General features: G+C 43.6%; 1 protein-coding gene across 1 annotated transcript in view; it reads right to left on the bottom strand.

The window, feature by feature from the left end:
- Positions 1-2,209: 2,209 nt before the first annotated feature.
- The window catches only part of LOC146191404 (putative glutamate receptor), a 24,467-nt gene continuing 8,413 nt past the window's right edge, over positions 2,210-18,263 (bottom strand). Inside the window, exons 3-8 of the mRNA XM_084600319.1 lie at positions 17,031-17,115; positions 14,472-14,630; positions 10,354-10,510; positions 7,719-7,936; positions 5,705-5,991; positions 2,210-2,459 (exon numbers count right to left, since the gene is read on the bottom strand). Of these exons, the coding sequence (XP_084456445.1) occupies positions 2,210-2,459; positions 5,705-5,991; positions 7,719-7,936; positions 10,354-10,510; positions 14,472-14,630; positions 17,031-17,115 (1,156 nt within the window). The remainder of the gene's footprint in view (positions 2,460-5,704; positions 5,992-7,718; positions 7,937-10,353; positions 10,511-14,471; positions 14,631-17,030; positions 17,116-18,263) is intronic.

The raw sequence follows: 18,263 nt of genomic DNA, 5'->3' as shown, positions 1-18,263 counted from the left end.
CACTTATGCGTGCGTTTAATGTATTAGGGCAAGAAGAACGCTGGGCACGTAAGCTAGATCAGGCTTGAAATTTTAGCATTTAATTCTTATAATTTATTGGGCTGCATCGGACTTTGTTGGATGTATACATGCACCGCTGTTGAAACTCTGTCAAGCGAGGTACCACAAGAGCATTCCTACACTATTCCGCTCTTGCCTTAGCAGTTACTTACATGTACTGTATATCTGTTGAAAGAATGCAGAGTCATGCCAGCCTATTAAGTATCAGCCCGCAAGTTTTTGCACTTTTAAACTGACTTTCCGGTGTCTGGTATTCGTGCCCTTATGGCTGCTTATGGCTATTCTTTCGTGGAATAATGTACTTTTTTTTTAATCGAGAAGTTTGCCATCACGCATAGTGAAAAGGTAGCGGGGTGTAGGAGGAAGCTAGAAGAAGGAGTGTACACAGGTCTCCCTTAAATAATCGCATACGTTGCCGATAAACCGATTGTTTGGCGTCAACTTCCTGTATTCACAGTCAAAGTCCCACCGCGGACCTACTTTTCGTAGGTAGCACTGTCTCACGGATGCCTTAGCTGGACAGGTCCACAACAGATGCCTCACATCGCACAGTTCCGGTGAAGCACAACAATGCGGGCACTCTTCGATCGCTTGAAAGCGGTCGTCACGCCACCAATGACGCACAGATGATGTAAATAATGTGCACATTATTCCACAAAAGCATAGCTGTAAGCAACCATAAGGACACGAATACCACACACCGGGCAGTCACTTTAATAGTGCAAAAGCTTGTGGGCTGATACTTAATAGGCTGGCATGACTCTGCATTTCAAGTTCACATATACCAACATCGGCCTACTCCTACTCTGCAGCTCGGTTCACAGCGTGCACTTATGCGTACGTTTAATGTATTAGGGCAAGGAGAACTCTCTTGCCCACCTGGCTCTGTAACGAATGGCTATTATTGGGAGAGCGCTGCATTAAACAGTTCTTATTCCACTTAGATAAAAGGGGAGCACACGTGTACTTTTAGACATAAAATGTAAAAACGATTCCAGGACGCGCTAGTGGTGATCTTGATGTGTACATGCGTTTTACGAAAACGACCGCCCCATTTTACTTGGACCACGAAATCCAACTTTTACATAATCACTTACAAAAGATTGGTCTGGAACTAGGAACCAACATCAAAGCAATGCTCTGTCGTTGGTACTTATACGCCCTGGGGACGTTTGCCCCATAACGCATAATAACAAGAAGAATACAAGGTTTCCTATACGAGACCATTGTTAAGAGAAGAACAAGGAGAAGCTGCGGGTATCGTGAAAAGATCCGAGGTCATGTGGTTTGTTTTCAAGGTGCCTACGAAGCTACGAAGTTACTCAGATGCTACTCAGATGCTAGTACGAGTGCCCTTCGTTTTCCACAAAACTTTTCAACTTCGGGGACGTAGTAAATATTTCACTACGCAGCTCGTGAACCTATTCTGTGTACTGGAAACATTTAATCATCATTTTACCTATTGTACCAAGGACTACTAACTGCATTTGGTGCAACATGGTAATCCAAGCATAGCACGTATTGCCCTGAAAGCGTTTTCTTAAGATACTGTGAAATGTGGCTGATCTAGAGGAAAGAATGGTCCTTCGGTGGTCAGGACCTACGAGTCAATTTTTGCCCAGTGGTGGTTCTCAGTGGCGGTGCCCAACAAGAGACGTCGGTTCATGTGCTCCACACTTTTTCACGTTTATTCGAGAAGTCAAACTCACGCACACCTCTTCAATCTCCCATTATCATAAAAGCAATTGACCAACTAGCCCGAACACAAGTTGTACTTCCCTCACAGCCTTAGCCTCCGAGAGATGTCACTCGATCACGACCTATTCAGAAGTTGAATCCGTATGCAAGTGGTGTTGGTAGAGGAAAAAAAGCGATGGGTTTTATGATCAACTCGTCTGTTCAGGTGCTACCGGCTTGACACAAAAGCCTAAGGCAACAAGCATGCCTCGGAGGCAGCCGCTCCTACGGGGGCAATAAAACTAACCTGAAGCATATGTGCTGTGTGTATACCCTCTACTATATCGGCAAGGGAAAACTGGTGGGTGCCAGACTAAAGAACTGCAGTAAAAAAGACAGCAGTTCATATATGGTCTGAACCGTGTCCTACAACTACTTGGGTTGTGCTCGCGGAAAGGACAAATGTCGTCGTTTAGCGTTGACCAAGTGAGTGCGTGGCCAGCTGAGCTTGCACACGGAGCACTCTGCCGCAAACAAGCTCGCCCAAGAAGGCGCAAAGAGCCAGGGCGCACATGAACCCCCAGAGCAGGAAGAAAGGCAGGACGTCCTCGAGGCGGATGGTGTTCACCGTCATACGGTCCGACTGGATGCATTGCTCCCAGTCGCCTTTGCTGTCATCCATCCATTTGGCGAAAAGGCCGCTTTCATAGAGCCGACGGAACCTGCAACGAACGAGCGAATATCGTCACCATATGAGTGTCTCCATAAACTGGAACGTTTCCTGTCAACTTAGCTGCAGTCGGCTTCTAGGCGTTTTTCATTTTCTAGCATAACCAGATCTGCGCTTGATCAGTTGTGACGCCTAAATATGAGCACAACACAAGCTTTTATGGTATATGCTTTATGTGAAGGTGTGACGTCATCAGAATCATCGACAATCTATAAAATAAGAAGGAACCAACAAAATTAATTAAAGACAAGTATCAATTTCCACTCAAGCGGTATACCCCCGCTTGCATCGGTGGGAGTACACAAGGTACAAAGGTAGACGTAGATAAACAAACAACAGGAAAGAACTAATTCGAGCGACACTTTAACTATGCCTTAAAGGTATGGCACGATACCATCAATCGGCCCCTTCAGTGGCTGAAGCAGTATTTGCATGTTACGTCGTAGTACACACAAAATTTTCATTTTTGTTTTATGAAGTTTCGACAAGCCACACAAGGTCTCCCTTGTTTTCATCGCTTGTTACTGAGAAGGAATTTGCCTTTCGCGTACACCCACAGCTGCAGTCTTGTTTGTCTCGTATAATGCCATTGTTTTCTTCATGCGAAATAATCGCTCAGGAGGCAAGGCAAATAGTTAAAATGTAGTGCATGCCGCCATCATGCAAGGTATCAATTATATAAAGTAAGGAAACAGAGCCCCCCCCCCCCCCCCCTCGATGTCAAAGACTTCTTGACAGACCGAACGGCTACGATAGACATCGCAAAAGTAAGATCTGAGAGCTACACGGCGCCTAAAAAGGGAACGCCGCAAGGCTCAGTATTATCACTGCTATTATTCAACGTACCGATGATAGGACTCAGAAAATAAGCTCGATGAAATAGAAAACATCGCCAACGCAATGTACACAGACGACATAAAAATATTGACAACCGCAGGCTCCCTAGCAGAGAAACAAGAGCGTCTGAAAAGAGCGATTTATTTACCCACACTGAACTGAACAATGCGCCAAGGCCAGAGGACTATCATGCTCGGAAGAAAAATCAGAATAGGTATGAACCAAGAAAGGCATAAGGAAAAACGACTCCCAAATCATCCTGAAACTCGGAAATGAGACAATACCTGAGAAAACGGAAGTCAGATTACTTGGAATGTGGCTGCAAAATAAAGGACAATGTAGCAAAACCATCGCCTCCCTTAAGGATACAACGATCAAGTCACCAAAAGAGTCAGCTGCAAAAAGGGCATGAGAGAGCAGCACAAACTTAGACACCGATATACAGCTTCGTCACAAGCAGGGTTACTTACAGCCTACTTTACCACGAACTAAACAACTAAGAGGTCCTACAAATTGACACCATACTACGCAAAGCTTACAATACAGGGCTAAGACTCCCGATGTCAACATCAACTGAAAAAGTTACAAGGCACTTAGCGACTAAAGTAGTGAAAGGCGAAAGCCTGAGTGCCGCATTCTAATAAGCAACTGGTACTAATTAGTAATTAATCAATTAATTAGTCACGGGCAATTGCATATTAATTAGTCATAAATTAGTTAATTAGTTAATTATTTATTCAGTCGTAGATTAGTAATTACATTTTAATTATTGTGTAATAGTAATTGACCATTGATTGACATATGGTCATATAAGGCATGCATTCGCGCATACTGTGGTGATGCTCTGTGATTGGTCGAGTTCTCTATGACGCCAATCGAGACCTCTATGATGGCCAATCAGAGCCGCCGCAAAAGCGGGACATATTTTGTCCACGACAGCATGAGCCATTAAAGGTTTTCGCCTTAAAAGCTAATGCCACTTGGTGCATCGAACAGCTTCGACGAGCTACGAGAAGTGCAACTTAGCACGCAACTGGACACTCAGGCAAACAAAAACGTGAGGACACCTAATGGAGACATTAGGAATACCTGTGGCCACACAAAAAGACAATGAACCGAATAAAGATGGTACCCAACACATCGACCCCAATACGCATCATGACAGAAGACAAACCAGAGTCAGAGTCAGAGACAAAGAGAGAGTCAGAGCAAGCCAGACTCAGAAGACAAGCCAAAGTCAAGACTAAGATGACTCAACAGCATGCCGTTGATACGTCTAGAACACTGCGCGCGTAACTTTCTAGCATTCTTGAATCGGTCGGAAATCTGGCCACTCATTTTGTATTGCAAAACTACTCGCACAGAGCGAGTGCACCTGCAGTGAAATGTCTCTAGCCCTGACACTGCATTGAATTGCAAGTGCTGCCGTCTAAAATAAAACGCTGGTCTAACACTCTAATATTTTCCCCGAATGAATAGGTGTGTCTTCAGCGAGTGTAGTCTCACCCTGCAAGTTGGCTTACCAAGCAAGCTCTAAATGTACCGGTGCCCAGCCACAGTACACTGAGAGCGTAATTATTTTTCGCGTGCGGCAATAGACTACAGCCGACCCTTCAATGTTTATTGAATATCATTCTAAAATGTGAACGCACGGCAACCTTACCTTACTGGAGCGAGCGTAGGATAAGTGCACTCGTTCACTGCAAATTACGTCGATGTTAAGGCATACTGCAGCGTTTACCAAGTGCTGACTGGCATTTGAAAATACGTTGCGAGTAAGCTGATATCGACCAAGCCATCTGCCCTTAAGTTTTCTGTTAGGCGGCGCCACAGGCTTCACCCAGCGGTCGGCTTTAACTCGTTTGGGCTCACCGCCATTTTTGGAGGCAGATATGGCGTATACCTTTCGTGTTCAAAAGTATACAAGGAGAGCTGCTGCTGCTGCTCGAGTCTGTATACCTCGGATGCCACTAATGGTGATATGCGCATCCTGCTGTGCATGCACTTTATCTGCCCCTGTCACATATTATCCTTGGCATCGTTCCTTACTTCATAATAATAATAATAATAATAATAATAATAATAATAATAATAATAATAATAATAATAATAATAATAATAATAATAATAATAATAATAATAATCATTGTTTCACAGGAAGGGGAAGGCGCAGAATCTGTCACACTTGTTTCTGTGGACACCTGAACCGCGCCGTAAGAGAAGGGACGGAGAAGATAGTGAAAGTGGAAAAAGAGAAAACCTCCATCGCCCTTCCTGCACAGCATACTAGCCAAGAAGCATGATATCCTTCTTAGCAACTTTCGTCTTTTTATATCTGTTCACCCTCTCTCCAGCGCCATCAGGAAAGCAGCCCAAGCGTAGTGAGATATCTGTACTTGCCTGACGTAGATTCCTCTGAAGATCCTTTCGTCTAGAAGACGGGAAAATGCGAAGCCATATGGAGACTGCTCGAGAGGGTGCGCAGCCACAACGAAATTGCGCACGTTATAGCGGTTGCAGTAAGCGGCCATATTGACGACCATGGAGCCCTGGTCGAGGATGATCGCGGCCTGACGTTCGGCGACTTTGGCCAGTCTCGAGTCAGCGAAGATCTCGTGCATCGGGTACATAGCGTTTCGGAGGCGCGACAGCGCCCACACCTTTTTCACTGCCTCCGAGTTGGTGTGCTGCGTGGCACAAGGACCAAACAAAAAATGATGATTAAAGCCCAAAAGGAGAGAATAAAAGCGTTTTCTTATCAAACGTTAATGCCGCATGTATTCCAGCGTGGATAAAAGCATGCTGTTGTGTGTCTCAAATACCACATGGCAGTGCAGAGCTCCGATGCATCTCATAATGATTGCACAACTTTGGCTCACGCTAGCCTGGACGAAGTCATACTCGGAACGAAGACAAAAAAGATAACCATAGAAGAGGACACGGCACAAAGGAGCATTCTTTTGTGTCGTGTCCTCTTCTGTAGTTTTCCTTTTTTGCGCTGTCTTCGCTCCGAGTATGTTTCACTTACTAGCCCAGCACCATGTTTGATTGATGGACGAAGTCAGGATACCACGACTTTATATCAAACACACAAAAAATATTTCCATCAATAAAATTACGTGATTGATGATGTAGTTAGCGCCAAAAACGAGTACCAAGGTGGGAGAACGACACAACGCGACCGATGTTATGTCGTTTTGTGTCGTTCTCCCGTATTGGTCCTCGTTTTTGGCGCTACTACATCATAAATCAACTCGCATTAGGTTTCAAATCGCCCAACTTTAGACATTAAAGCTATGTAAAGCGCGAGTCTACATTTCTGGACTTTTCCTATCATATTTGTCCTTATTTTGCTCAATTTTGTATCAGATTGCACATGTTTGCTTTGTAAGGGATCAAGGGGCTTGGGGAGCAGTTACGGGACTATGAAATTCGATACTTTCGCATTCGCTGATCAGTGGCACTTTGCTCATTCTGCCTTCCTTTCGACATGTTCGACAATCCTAAAATGAGTCTCAGCGTCCAATACTTTGCCTATTTTTGCTGGAATACGCGAAAGCAAGCCTGAGGCACTGCTGAAAAGGGCAGACAAAACGCTCCTGTTTCATAATACATGAACGGCCCAGGGGGGAGGTGAGTAACTGTTTGATTCAGAAGCAGTGCGACTTCATAGTGATTATTCTGACTAGCGTACTGATTCTGGCTGTTCTGACAGGCAATATTACTTTAAAAAAGTAAAACTGCAACTAAGATTATAAAGTCGAAACTAATGGTGATTCCCAATCGCCCATTCGGAGCGGCTTGATTCCGCGAATAACAGGGTGCCTAGTGAGTCTAGGCGTTATAGGGTCATGATTCAAACAGAACTCAGTACTTGAATCTAAATAATTCCTTAAAACATGCACTTCGTTTTCGCGGAGCGCGGATAGAAAAAAAAAAGAGTTCCAAGAGCACTGCAGAATCTGCAGTAGAGAAATTAGAAAGTGTCGAAAACAACCAGTATTCCGTTGAGTGCATCAAAGTTCACCTGCTTTCCATAATTAGTTCACAGGAAGGGAAAGGCGCAGTATCTGTCACACTTGTTTCTGTCGACACCTGAAGTCGTTTGAGGTACCATCGAGTCCACACGCCGACGTCCAGATTTTCGCGTATTGGGGGTAGCAAAAATTTCCGCTTTGAAAGAAATGCTACATCCTAATTGTGGTTCGCCATTAATAGACTTGCCGTCAATTTCAGAAAGATTTAATGTTGCAAAAAGAGTAATAACTGGCCTGATTATATGCTAATGCTGACAAGATGCTTTTTGTGGTAATTTAAACTTCCAAACTAGTCTCTTTCATTTTAGTTTTTATTGTTTTCTTTATGACTGATATGTCGCGTTATACTCTGTCATTCGCGATATTTGGCATTTTACCTCCGCGTAGTTTTCATAGTGCGTCCCCGCCGGGATCAGAGGCGTGAGGTACGGTCTCTCCGCCACGTCTTCTATGCTCTCCACGTCCGGTTCGAAGTTTGCCACAGCTTGCTGAGACTTGAGGAGACTGGCGAACGAGTTGGCCAAAACAACCACCATCATCAGCCACACAGCGAGCAGTATCTGCTGGGACATGCGACCGTAGCGTCTCGGACAGCCTGAAACAGATCAAGCTGTTAGCGATGAAGCCCCGTCATATTACAATGATGACGAGCGGTACACTAGCTGTGTATTGCGGTTTCTATGGTGGGAAGAGACCACCAACCAATGAGGGTTCGCCTGTCACCTTTCCACCACCTGAGGGGGGAGAAAGAAAAAGAGGAAGACACTGCGGGACGCAGGTGGCGGCCGTGCAGACGCAGCGGCGGAATACCCGAATCCCGCAGTATTCAACTCGCAAATATTACCCTTCCAGCTCAACCACAAACTGTGCTTCATCCAAGACGCTTGATCTATAGAAGGACAGCTGCTCAACAATCACACACCAGTGGTTGCTTATCTAGCTCCTGATGGCGTTTATGATTGAGTGTTCAGAACAGCAGTCACACTGCTCTGCCATAGTGCTTTAGTTCGGTGGCTTAAGGGTTTTAATACCTGTAAAAAATACTTCAGCAAAAATTAATTGCTTAAGCTTTTAGAAGTAGGCAGTAAATGGTTTGCATATTTTAACCTGTTAAGTTTGGTCAAGGCATGTACGCGCGCTGGACTTGAAAGTAATGGTTGACACCGTATGGCAAGAATGCGTGGCTTGAAGTTTGTCGCGATGCAAGCGTCATTTTAGAAATTACAGTATTGTCATTCTTAGATTAAGGAGCCGAATGGTTGTGAAATATATTATTTTACTGTTATCTATAGTATTTCGATGCACTGCTCAGAGTCTTTTTATTCTTTTTATGGCACGAATATAACCTTATATGCCCGGAAGATCTTTCTATACTCATATATCTTGGCAATGTTTGGCAGAGAGTTTAAACCGCATTTGCCGGCCGAATGTATACCATAGTGCACTAACATTTCATGGGATGAACGTGATTTGCAAAACTAGCAGAAACGGTGAGGTGTGGAGGATCTTTGTAGTAGATTCCCCAAAACTACAATCCTTTACACCATTAATACGAAAACAGAGCAATGTGGCAAAATCTCGAAACCCAGCTTTACGCCAAACTTGAGAAGGAACCTCACAGGTTGTGTACGGGATTGTAACGCGCGTGATATACAGTGAGGATATTTGAAATATTTTTCCCGACATAGTGAAATAAACATTTTATGAGCAATATACATATATGCACGTTCAAGCAAAATTATATGTTGCGCAAGTCGGTTTTGGCCTTCCGTATTAATAGCGTGAAGACACCACAAAGCAAAAGAGGACACAACAGCGCTGTTATGTACGCTTCAAATTTGTGCCGGCTTTGCTCTGTTAATATGACAGCCCATTTAAACACGGTTCTTATTTTTTTTTAGTTTACAGACAGGCTGTTCTTCAAGTGCTGCCTCACTCCCATTTCCTCACTGGCTTATGTGCATGTGTGTTTGGGTTGTCGTTACAACAATTGGGGGGGGGGGGGGTTAATATGGTACGTGACAGCACCCGGTTCAGACCACTAAGCGTGGTGCATTGCCATAGCGATTCCAATGAAAGCATGCGTCTTCTCCCATTCAAACGATAACTGCCTTGGTACCATTCATCATCCAATTTCCGGTTACACCACTACTGCTACTACTACTACTACCACTACTACTACTACTACTACTACTACTACTACTACTACTACTACTACTACTACTACTACTACTACTACCACTACCACCACCATCACTACCACTACTACTACTACTACTACTACTACCACTACCACTAATACTACCACTACTACCGCTACTACTACTACTACTATTACCACTACCACTACTACTACTACTACCGCTACCACTACTACTACTACTACTACTACAATTTAGTAGTACAATGTACTACAACTACTACTACTGCTACTACTACTACTACTACTACTACTACTACTACTACTACTACTACTACTACTACTACTACTACTACCGCTACTACCGCTACCACCGTTATCACTGTAACGATATCCAGTCTCCTAGAGATATTCTAGAAACATGCGGCAAGTTTTGGAATCTATTTGGACCTTGGAAAATTGTGCAGCGCCGATAGTTTCTCAGCAATATATCAGCAGTTGCTCGTTAAGTTCGGTTAGTGGAGATTAGGTTAAACTATATTTACGAGATATGTTTGCCTCTTATTCCGTGTTTTCATTTTGTTAGAGAGCATCCCTTTGAAAGAGCATCCCGTCTAGCAATCACGTTAACTTCTTCGCAGCGTGCTTCACAAACTAGCTCGACAAAATTCTCACCACAAATGCGCTTTTCCCTGACACCTTCGCAAAAGCCAGCATTTATATGTGGACGGCGCAGTCGGTAACCACATCCCTGATGTTATAGCTATAGCTTGTATAATCTGACCGTGGGAAAATGTGATCTCCTTGTCTCAGCCCGCTTACGTACTCTGGTGTATGGGCAGTTTCGGACATTGTTCTCACTATTACATTACTTTCGGACAAAAGCAGGCCTAGCAGATCCCAGCCGAAGGCGTAAGCTTTCCGCAAAAGTTCGCCACTTTTCCCGCCTTGCATTGATGATGGCATCCATTCGCACATAGCCAGCAAACAGGAAATGATGACGAGGAAGGTGAAGATCAGGATCCACACCTGAAAAAAAAAAAAAGCACATTGATGACGTATACATAGCTATGCGCTATTTTAAAACAGGACAGCAAGAACGGCAACGGCTCAAGAGGTATCTTAACAGCGTCAGTAGCAGATCTAGCGCGATCCAGCACTGCGAATTAAATTATCTGTGACTTATTGATGAAGGCTATCGGTGGCGGTTTTTTGGAGCAAAAGCATACCGTAGCTGCGCTAAATAAGGAAAGCTTGACACCGACCGTGTCTACCTCGCATGTGCAATTCCGCGGTTTGAGTTAAAAAACTGAATGCGATACAAAAGAACTCGGACGTTCTACGATAATAACAACAACGTTCCGACATCACACAGTACACAGGTGCATTACAAGTTGCTTAAGAATTGGTTTATATTAAAGGAGAAGTGCAGTATCTGTCGCACATTTTCTGTGGACACTGTATCAACACCAAAGTATAGGTGCTCCCTTTACCGCGCCGTAAGGAAGGGAGGAAGGTGGGATTGAAAGAGCAAAAGGATAAAGTTTTAGAAAAAGAGAAGAGCCGTATTGCAAAGCTGTGCAGTTATTTCGACTACCTGAAGATCTTTAACGTGTACTGACATCGCACAGCGCACAAACGCTAATAATAATAATAACTGACTCACAGGAAAGGAACGGCGCAGTATCTGTCACACTTGTTTCTGTGAACACCTTAACCGCGCCGTAGGGAAGGGAAGAATATATATATATATATATATATATATATATATATATATATATATATATATATATATATATATATATATATATATATATATATATAAAGCCAGGCGCCCGTGTGCTGTGCGATGTCAGTGCACGTTAAAGAACCCCAGGTGGTCGAAATTTCCGGAGTCCTCCACTACGGCGTCTCTCATAGCCTGAGTCGCTTTGGGACGTTAAACCCCACAAACCAAACCAAACCATATATATATATATATATTCTTCCCTTCCAGGTTTACCAAGTCTTCGGAATGTCAATGCAAATGGGAGACGCGTCGCAATTGCGTTGGCATACAAAAGATCCGGCCGCACAAAAGATCAGCAGATCGGGCAGTGTCGTGACGGTGGCGTGAAGGTCCGGTGCCGGAGCACCGAGCCTCCACGCCAGCCGTTCAGGGTACCCAATCATCCGATGGGTAAGGGGGACCCAAGCATTCCCGGAAAGACCTATATAGTGGCTGCACAGCAACGACAGCTTTTCGTAAAGAAAGTATCAAAATTCCTATAAAGAAAGGTGTTAGGCAAGGAGACACGACCTTCTCAGTACTATTCACAGCTTGCTTAGAGGAAGTCTTCAGAGACTTGGAATGGGGAGCAGTTAAGGATAATGGTAGATGGAGAATACCTCAACAATCTGCGATTCACTGATGACATTGCCTTGCTAAGTAACTCAGGGGATGAACTGCGAAGAATGATTGATGACCTAGACAGGAAAAGTAGAAAGGTAGGCTTGAACATTAATATGCAGAAGACTAAGGTAATGTTCAACAGCCTCGGGAAGGAACAGCAGTTTACGTTAGGTAGCGAAGCACTGGAAATAGTAGGCGAATATGTCTACTTATAGTACAGGTAGTAACCGCAGATCCGCACCATGAAAGGGAAATAACAAGGAGAATAAGATTGGGATGGAGCGCATTTATGACTACTAGCTTACCGGTATCGCCCACGAAGAAAGTATATAACAGTTGCATCTTACCTGTACTCACCTATGGGGCTGAAACGTGGAGGCTAACCAAGAGAGTTCTACTTAAGTTGAGGACAACCCAGAGGGCTATGGAACGAAAAATGGTAGGGGTAACATAAAGAGATAGAAAGCGTGTAGAGTGGGTCAGAGAAATAACTCAAGTTACCGACATTCTAGTGGAAATTAAGAAGAATAAATGGACATGGGCAGGACATGTAGTGCTAAGAGAGGATACCAGATGGTCGCTTAGGGTAACAAACTGTATTCCAGGGAAAGGAAAGCCCCACGGAGGGCGGCAGAAGACTAGGTGGCCGGATGAGGTTAATTTCGCAGGGGTCAAGTAGATGCAGCTAGCATGGGACCGGGTTGCTTATTACCAAACCATATCCCGTAGGAGCACTCGAGCAGACGGCGCTCTAGCGCGTGATGCCTCTGAGCAACGCCACCTAGTGACAAATTGCGGATATATTATCTGAACGAATAATAGCGCATTTAAAGGCTGCTGTTCCGGTCGCTTTTGTGGCGCACTGGATTGATACCACCAACATCTGCACTGATGCCACTGAAACATCTGTTCGGCTCTTCTGTTGTAATTTTTTTCTGATTTTTTTTTTATTTGCCTTCAGTGAGTGTATATTACCTTTAGGTTGCGTTCACTGACACATTTCAGTAACAATCGTTATGAGAACGGTTACACTAATCAATCACCTTCACCATAATTATTTCCTGCCTTCAGTAAGTGCATCTTACCTTTAGGTTGCGTTCAGACACATCTTTTAGCAACAATCTTCATTTACAGTGAGTGTATGTTACCTTTAGGTTGCGTTCAGAGAGACTTTTCAGCAACAATCGCCGTTTAGCTCGCTGAGAGCGTCGTCTGCTCCTGTGCGCCTACAGGATATGGTTTGGCAACACGCGACCGGGTTAATTGGAGGAATATGGGAGAGGCCTTCGTCCTGCAGTGGGTATAGTCCAGCTGATGATGATGATGATGATGATGATGATGATGATGATGATGATGATGATGATGATGATGATGATGATGATGATTTGGAAGAGCAGCGGCGAAGACAGCCCGTAGACATTCGGGCCAATCAAGGGCAGCGATAGCAATGCCACTGAATGAAATGGCCCACATGCATTTCTATCTCTTCACAGATAATAGAGGAATAAAAATAAGGAAACTATAAAATAAAAGCAACAGAACAAATAAAAAAAATAAATATGGTTATAAGATAACAATAAAAGGTAGAAAAATAAAAATAAGGTTGTAGCCGTCGAGAAAGCAGCGAAACGCTGAACGAGCTCATAACAGGACTAGACACGGAACTCGCAATTATTTCGTACTTTCGCAGGTATGGACACAAGTGCATCATTGAAATTTTGTTATGCCTCACAGCTAAAATCCCTTACTTGCTTTTATTTCCGTGAATAGAAAGATATTTGACCATCAGAACCGAACTCCTTGATTGCTTCATGCATTTTAAAATAAGAATATAATAAATTGGTTTACCCTTCAGGGTTTCATGAGATACAAGTGTGAGCCCTGTGCATTTAAAATACCTCAGCTGGCTTATTGTCCAACAATTGATTTTCGATGCACTCTTCGCCTCTCATTCGTCAATCTGGCTTGCTGTTTTCTTATAAAATGTGAAATGTAAATCCATCCTTTAAAATATACTCCACGCGACGACTTCATATTTGCATAATCACACATTAAGAACTCTTTTTAAACATTGCGTAATTTTCGATTGTGTATCCCTTTTATGACACCCTTAGACGCTGACGCCATTTGCTTTTGTAGTTTTAAGAAATTACGCCCCGTAGAGCTTGCATCATATGCTCAATGCAGATACGTGCTCCGTATCTAAAGGAATAGTTTGTGTACGGAGGCCGCAAAGGTGGTCGTCTATTCCCTGCGAAGCATTAGAGAGTTTTAGCTTACCGTGATCCGCGGTCCGCTACCGTGACCCGCCACCGCGCGTTCCACTGCGCATGCCCAGATCCCCCGTGACGCCAATAGATGGCGCCACATACTGGATGTCGGCACACAGACCTGCCGCGTCGGGACCAAGCAGCTTGAGCGCCCCGCCGACGCGCGCTAGGGCGTCACGGTGGCGGATCGCGGATCACGGTAGCTTTAGATTTAATACAGAGATTTAGGTAGTCCTATCGAAGCGTAGAGAGGCCGGACCACATGCCTAAACTATATACAATTTTCAGCCCTTTGCCGAAGCAGGGCGATGGCAAAAGGTTCCTATACCTCGATGTCAAAGGCGCGGATGTAGTCGAATGCGTTGAATCCCGATGAAGGCGCGCTTGTAAGGATGGTGCAACCGATGACGTCCAGGCAGGGACCGTACCGCACCACTCCGTACCGTTCATGGTTGATAGTCATGAATGACATAGAAGCGTCAGCCTCCTGCGGGAGGTGAGCCGCGGGTAAGGCAGTGCACGAGTTTGACGCGGAGGATCAGCGATTGAAAGAAATTTGCGCTCTAAAGAAAGTGTTGCCATTGCAAAGTATTCGTAAAGTTAAGATGATGGACGCATTTAGATGAAGAATTCGACTTATTGCATTACCCACTGCTTTGACATAAGCATAGCTGAACATTAATTAAGGCAGAGCAGTCGCAACACTTTGGTTCACCTAAAAAGCATTTATGCCTAATTAAAGGATGAACTTACACTCTCCTTCAACATTCAATGGCCATATCGTTTAGAAGGAAATATGTAAGATGACGCGAAGCTTTTGAACGCTAAGAAAGATAAGTTACCGTGCAAAAAAAGGAACCTTCTTACATGCATGCCACACCTGTACAGGAATGGAAAGGCCACGGTGTAAAAGCAGTCTTTACAGTGTTTTAGAGAGGACGATTACGCGCTATAATTTGCTGCTTTTAGCGATTCTTACCACCACCGTTAGCATCATCTATGTTTTTTTTTTCTTTAAAAATAACCTACGTGTGCTGAAGCGACTGACAACAGTAAGTCAATAGCGTTTTTGTTTTTTTACCTTTTGAATTTGAAGATGAAATGTGCAGTTTAACGCAGAGATACACGCATCTTCATTCATTCTTTTCTCTGGCAACAATGCTACCAACTAAAGTGTACTGCATTTAACACCTAATATTTGGGCGTGAAGCACTATAGTGGCCCTATGCTTACCGTCACGTGTTCCCTTTCCTATGGTGCTATTGTAATATCCCTCACTAGAAAGGTGCACTGCCCTCAAAGTTAAAGGCCTTATGAGGCGGTTCGCGAATTCAAGGATACACGTAGGCTTGTAGCTAGGCAAAATTATTTAAAGCGATTGAGCTAAAGGCCACGAACTCTAGAAGCTCCTCAGGCGTCGGTGTTGTCGGTGCTGTGATCGAAAAATCACGGGCATGCATACTGTACCTGTTAACTAGCAGCTCACGTGGCAGAACACGATAGGGTGTAGGGCTGTGTGACGGGCTGAGGTCACTTTTTTTTTCTTTATTTTTTTTTTTTTTTTGAAAATACAATAAAGATGTGTCCAACACTGTTTGGACCCGTAGCCATAGGCTAGTTATGGTTCCAAGAAATGAAATACAATGATGCAGACACTTCGTCACATGCATAATACAAACTAGGAAAAGCGGGGAGTAGGATGTATACATCAATACAAATTCTAAAAAGCAAGCGGAACAAGGAACAATCGCTTCATTTAAAAAAAAAGAGAGAGAAAAACATCGTGCGTGCTAAATTACAGTAATATATCAGATACCAACGGTGCACAGTATTAGTATCACATATAATGCATGCGCTGAAAAAATGTTTTAGCTGTAGACGCGAAAGTTCGAGCGTATTTTATTTCTTGTGGTAGAGTGTTCCATATCTTAGCACCTATGAAAGACAGCCGTCGTTCTCCATACCCATTATGGGTAGGCGGTAGATTAAAGTTTCCTAATGTTGCATTTCTGGTAGTAAGTGATGATGTATGAAAAAGGGATATATGGAAGGGGTGGTTATATCTTACGATGCTGTTAACTACAGTTGCTGTTTTTAGCTGGCGCAGTGAATCGATTTCAGAGCCGCGTAAGCAGCAGCTGCCACCTTGGCCTTCTCCTTCGTAAAACTTGGTCGATTTGGGATATATGCCGCATGGTCTTGCACATAATACGGTCGCATACGCCGGTATGCTGCTGAGTATGTGAGGTAAGCCATAGGCTCAAATTAATGCATTAACTGTTGGGACACTTAAAAAGTTCATATGCGCTAAGGATGGCCCGCAAGGAACCTGCCCAGGAAAGCCAATAGCTTTACCGCCTTAAATCCTAAAGGCGGAGCTTAAAAGCCTCCCCACAATTTTCTTTTTCTTTTTTGAATAGAAATGTCCGAAATATGCGCGGTTGTGGTATGAGGAAGACAGGTCGATAAGCAGTGTTCTTTACGTGGTGATGGTCTTGTTTGGGTGAGAAGGGAGAGGAGGGTTCTCAGATTATTTTATCCCCTCTATATAACGCGCCCAGCTCTTTACAGGCAATGTAACTAGTATGTCGATAGTTCCTTGATTACAAAATTCTTCGCTGCTATTAACACCCATTCTACATGGCCGCCGGTAGCCAATATTAAACAGATTCCAAGTGTAAGTACTACGTAGTGACCTCGGATGCAGATTTACATGTTCTTCGCTCTTTGTCGGAGATTTGCGAAAGTCTCTAAGCGACCCTTGAGTGCAAGATCGCTGAAGGTGCGACGGGAAACCTTTCGATGAGCCCGCCAGGATCTTCAGTTCTGGCATATTTTGTTGCGAGTTAGAAGAAAGACTGTCGTTTTCAATCCAATCAGACCTTACCCCTCTCATGAGGGAGCCGACCATCCCTGTCCACGACCCATTCGGCTGGCGTACTCCATAGTCGACTGCTTGCGTTAGACTGTAACTGCAAGAAAAGCAAAAGCAATTCAGGATGGTCATAGAGATAATTAATTTTATTGACTTGCGTGTACGGCTAATGCCATCCAGGATTATCGCATGAATGACACATAGAGGCTTGAATGTTTCCAGTACTTGGGATGAACCAAATTTCACAAGATTTTATTGTTTTTAACCAACAATACGTGCTTGTATTACGCAATATTACAAAACAAAAAAACTCCGCTTACAAAGGTGTGAAATAAAAACAGTAATAAATCACAGTTCACATTACAAACCATAAAAATTAAGCAAAGCGTCAGGCGCATTTCGTGTTTTACATGTAAGTGGTTCCTTAAATAACTTGAATATGTACTGCTACTATAATATTATAAATATATTAATTACTATGCTGTTCACAATAAAGCTCCAGGTAATTCAATACACTTATGGCTGTTCGAAAAAAAATAAGAATGTGAAACGGTGAGGCGCGCAATGGATAGGTTTTCAGCTAGCGTCAGGATCTGTAGAGAATCATGCATTTGGAAGGCTTGCTTTAGTGGCACTGCCCGCAAATAGAAAGCTGCAGTCGTCACGTTAATAAATTACGACCTAAAGTTGCCGGCGACCTTCAAAGCAAAACCGTAAGGGAGAGTTACCACACCTTGTAATCTCGTTTGCCTCAACCCACGATCGCTCTCTACCTGTATGAGCGAAGAGTAAACTGCATCGAAGGATGGTGTTTCAATCATTGCCGATAATTGTAAAAGAGTCTCAGTGCAAACTTGTAAAAAAGAAAAGTGCTAAGCATAAATGCCTGCAAAGGGTGAAATATGCTTCAATAATAATTTTAACGGTGTGATTTGAATGACTATAAATTAACGTATGCCCTCCCAAGCAACGAGCCCCCACTGCAACTAAAAATCGGCGGTGTAGAGAGTTTTCCAACTAAATAGAGAAAAGGGCACAGCAATGCATCAGGTGAACGGATGTAATACCTTAAAGCAGGCATTCGCCGAGACGCAGATAGATCCTATAATATTATATTTACTATAGGCGAGTTTTTCTGGAATGAAGAAAATCTACCTAATAGCCAGAGATTCATTGGCATGCTTTCTGAAAAAAGCATCGCACGAAAGTTTTCAGCGATGCACCGACAACCAAACTCAAGCGTCT

The sequence above is a fragment of the Amblyomma maculatum genome, chromosome 4 (assembly GCF_055883805.1).
Source record: "Amblyomma maculatum isolate TAMU_Amacu chromosome 4, ASM5588380v1, whole genome shotgun sequence".
NCBI classification, from domain to species: domain Eukaryota; kingdom Metazoa; phylum Arthropoda; class Arachnida; order Ixodida; family Ixodidae; genus Amblyomma; species Amblyomma maculatum.
This window is presented reverse-complemented; position numbering and strand designations above follow the sequence as displayed.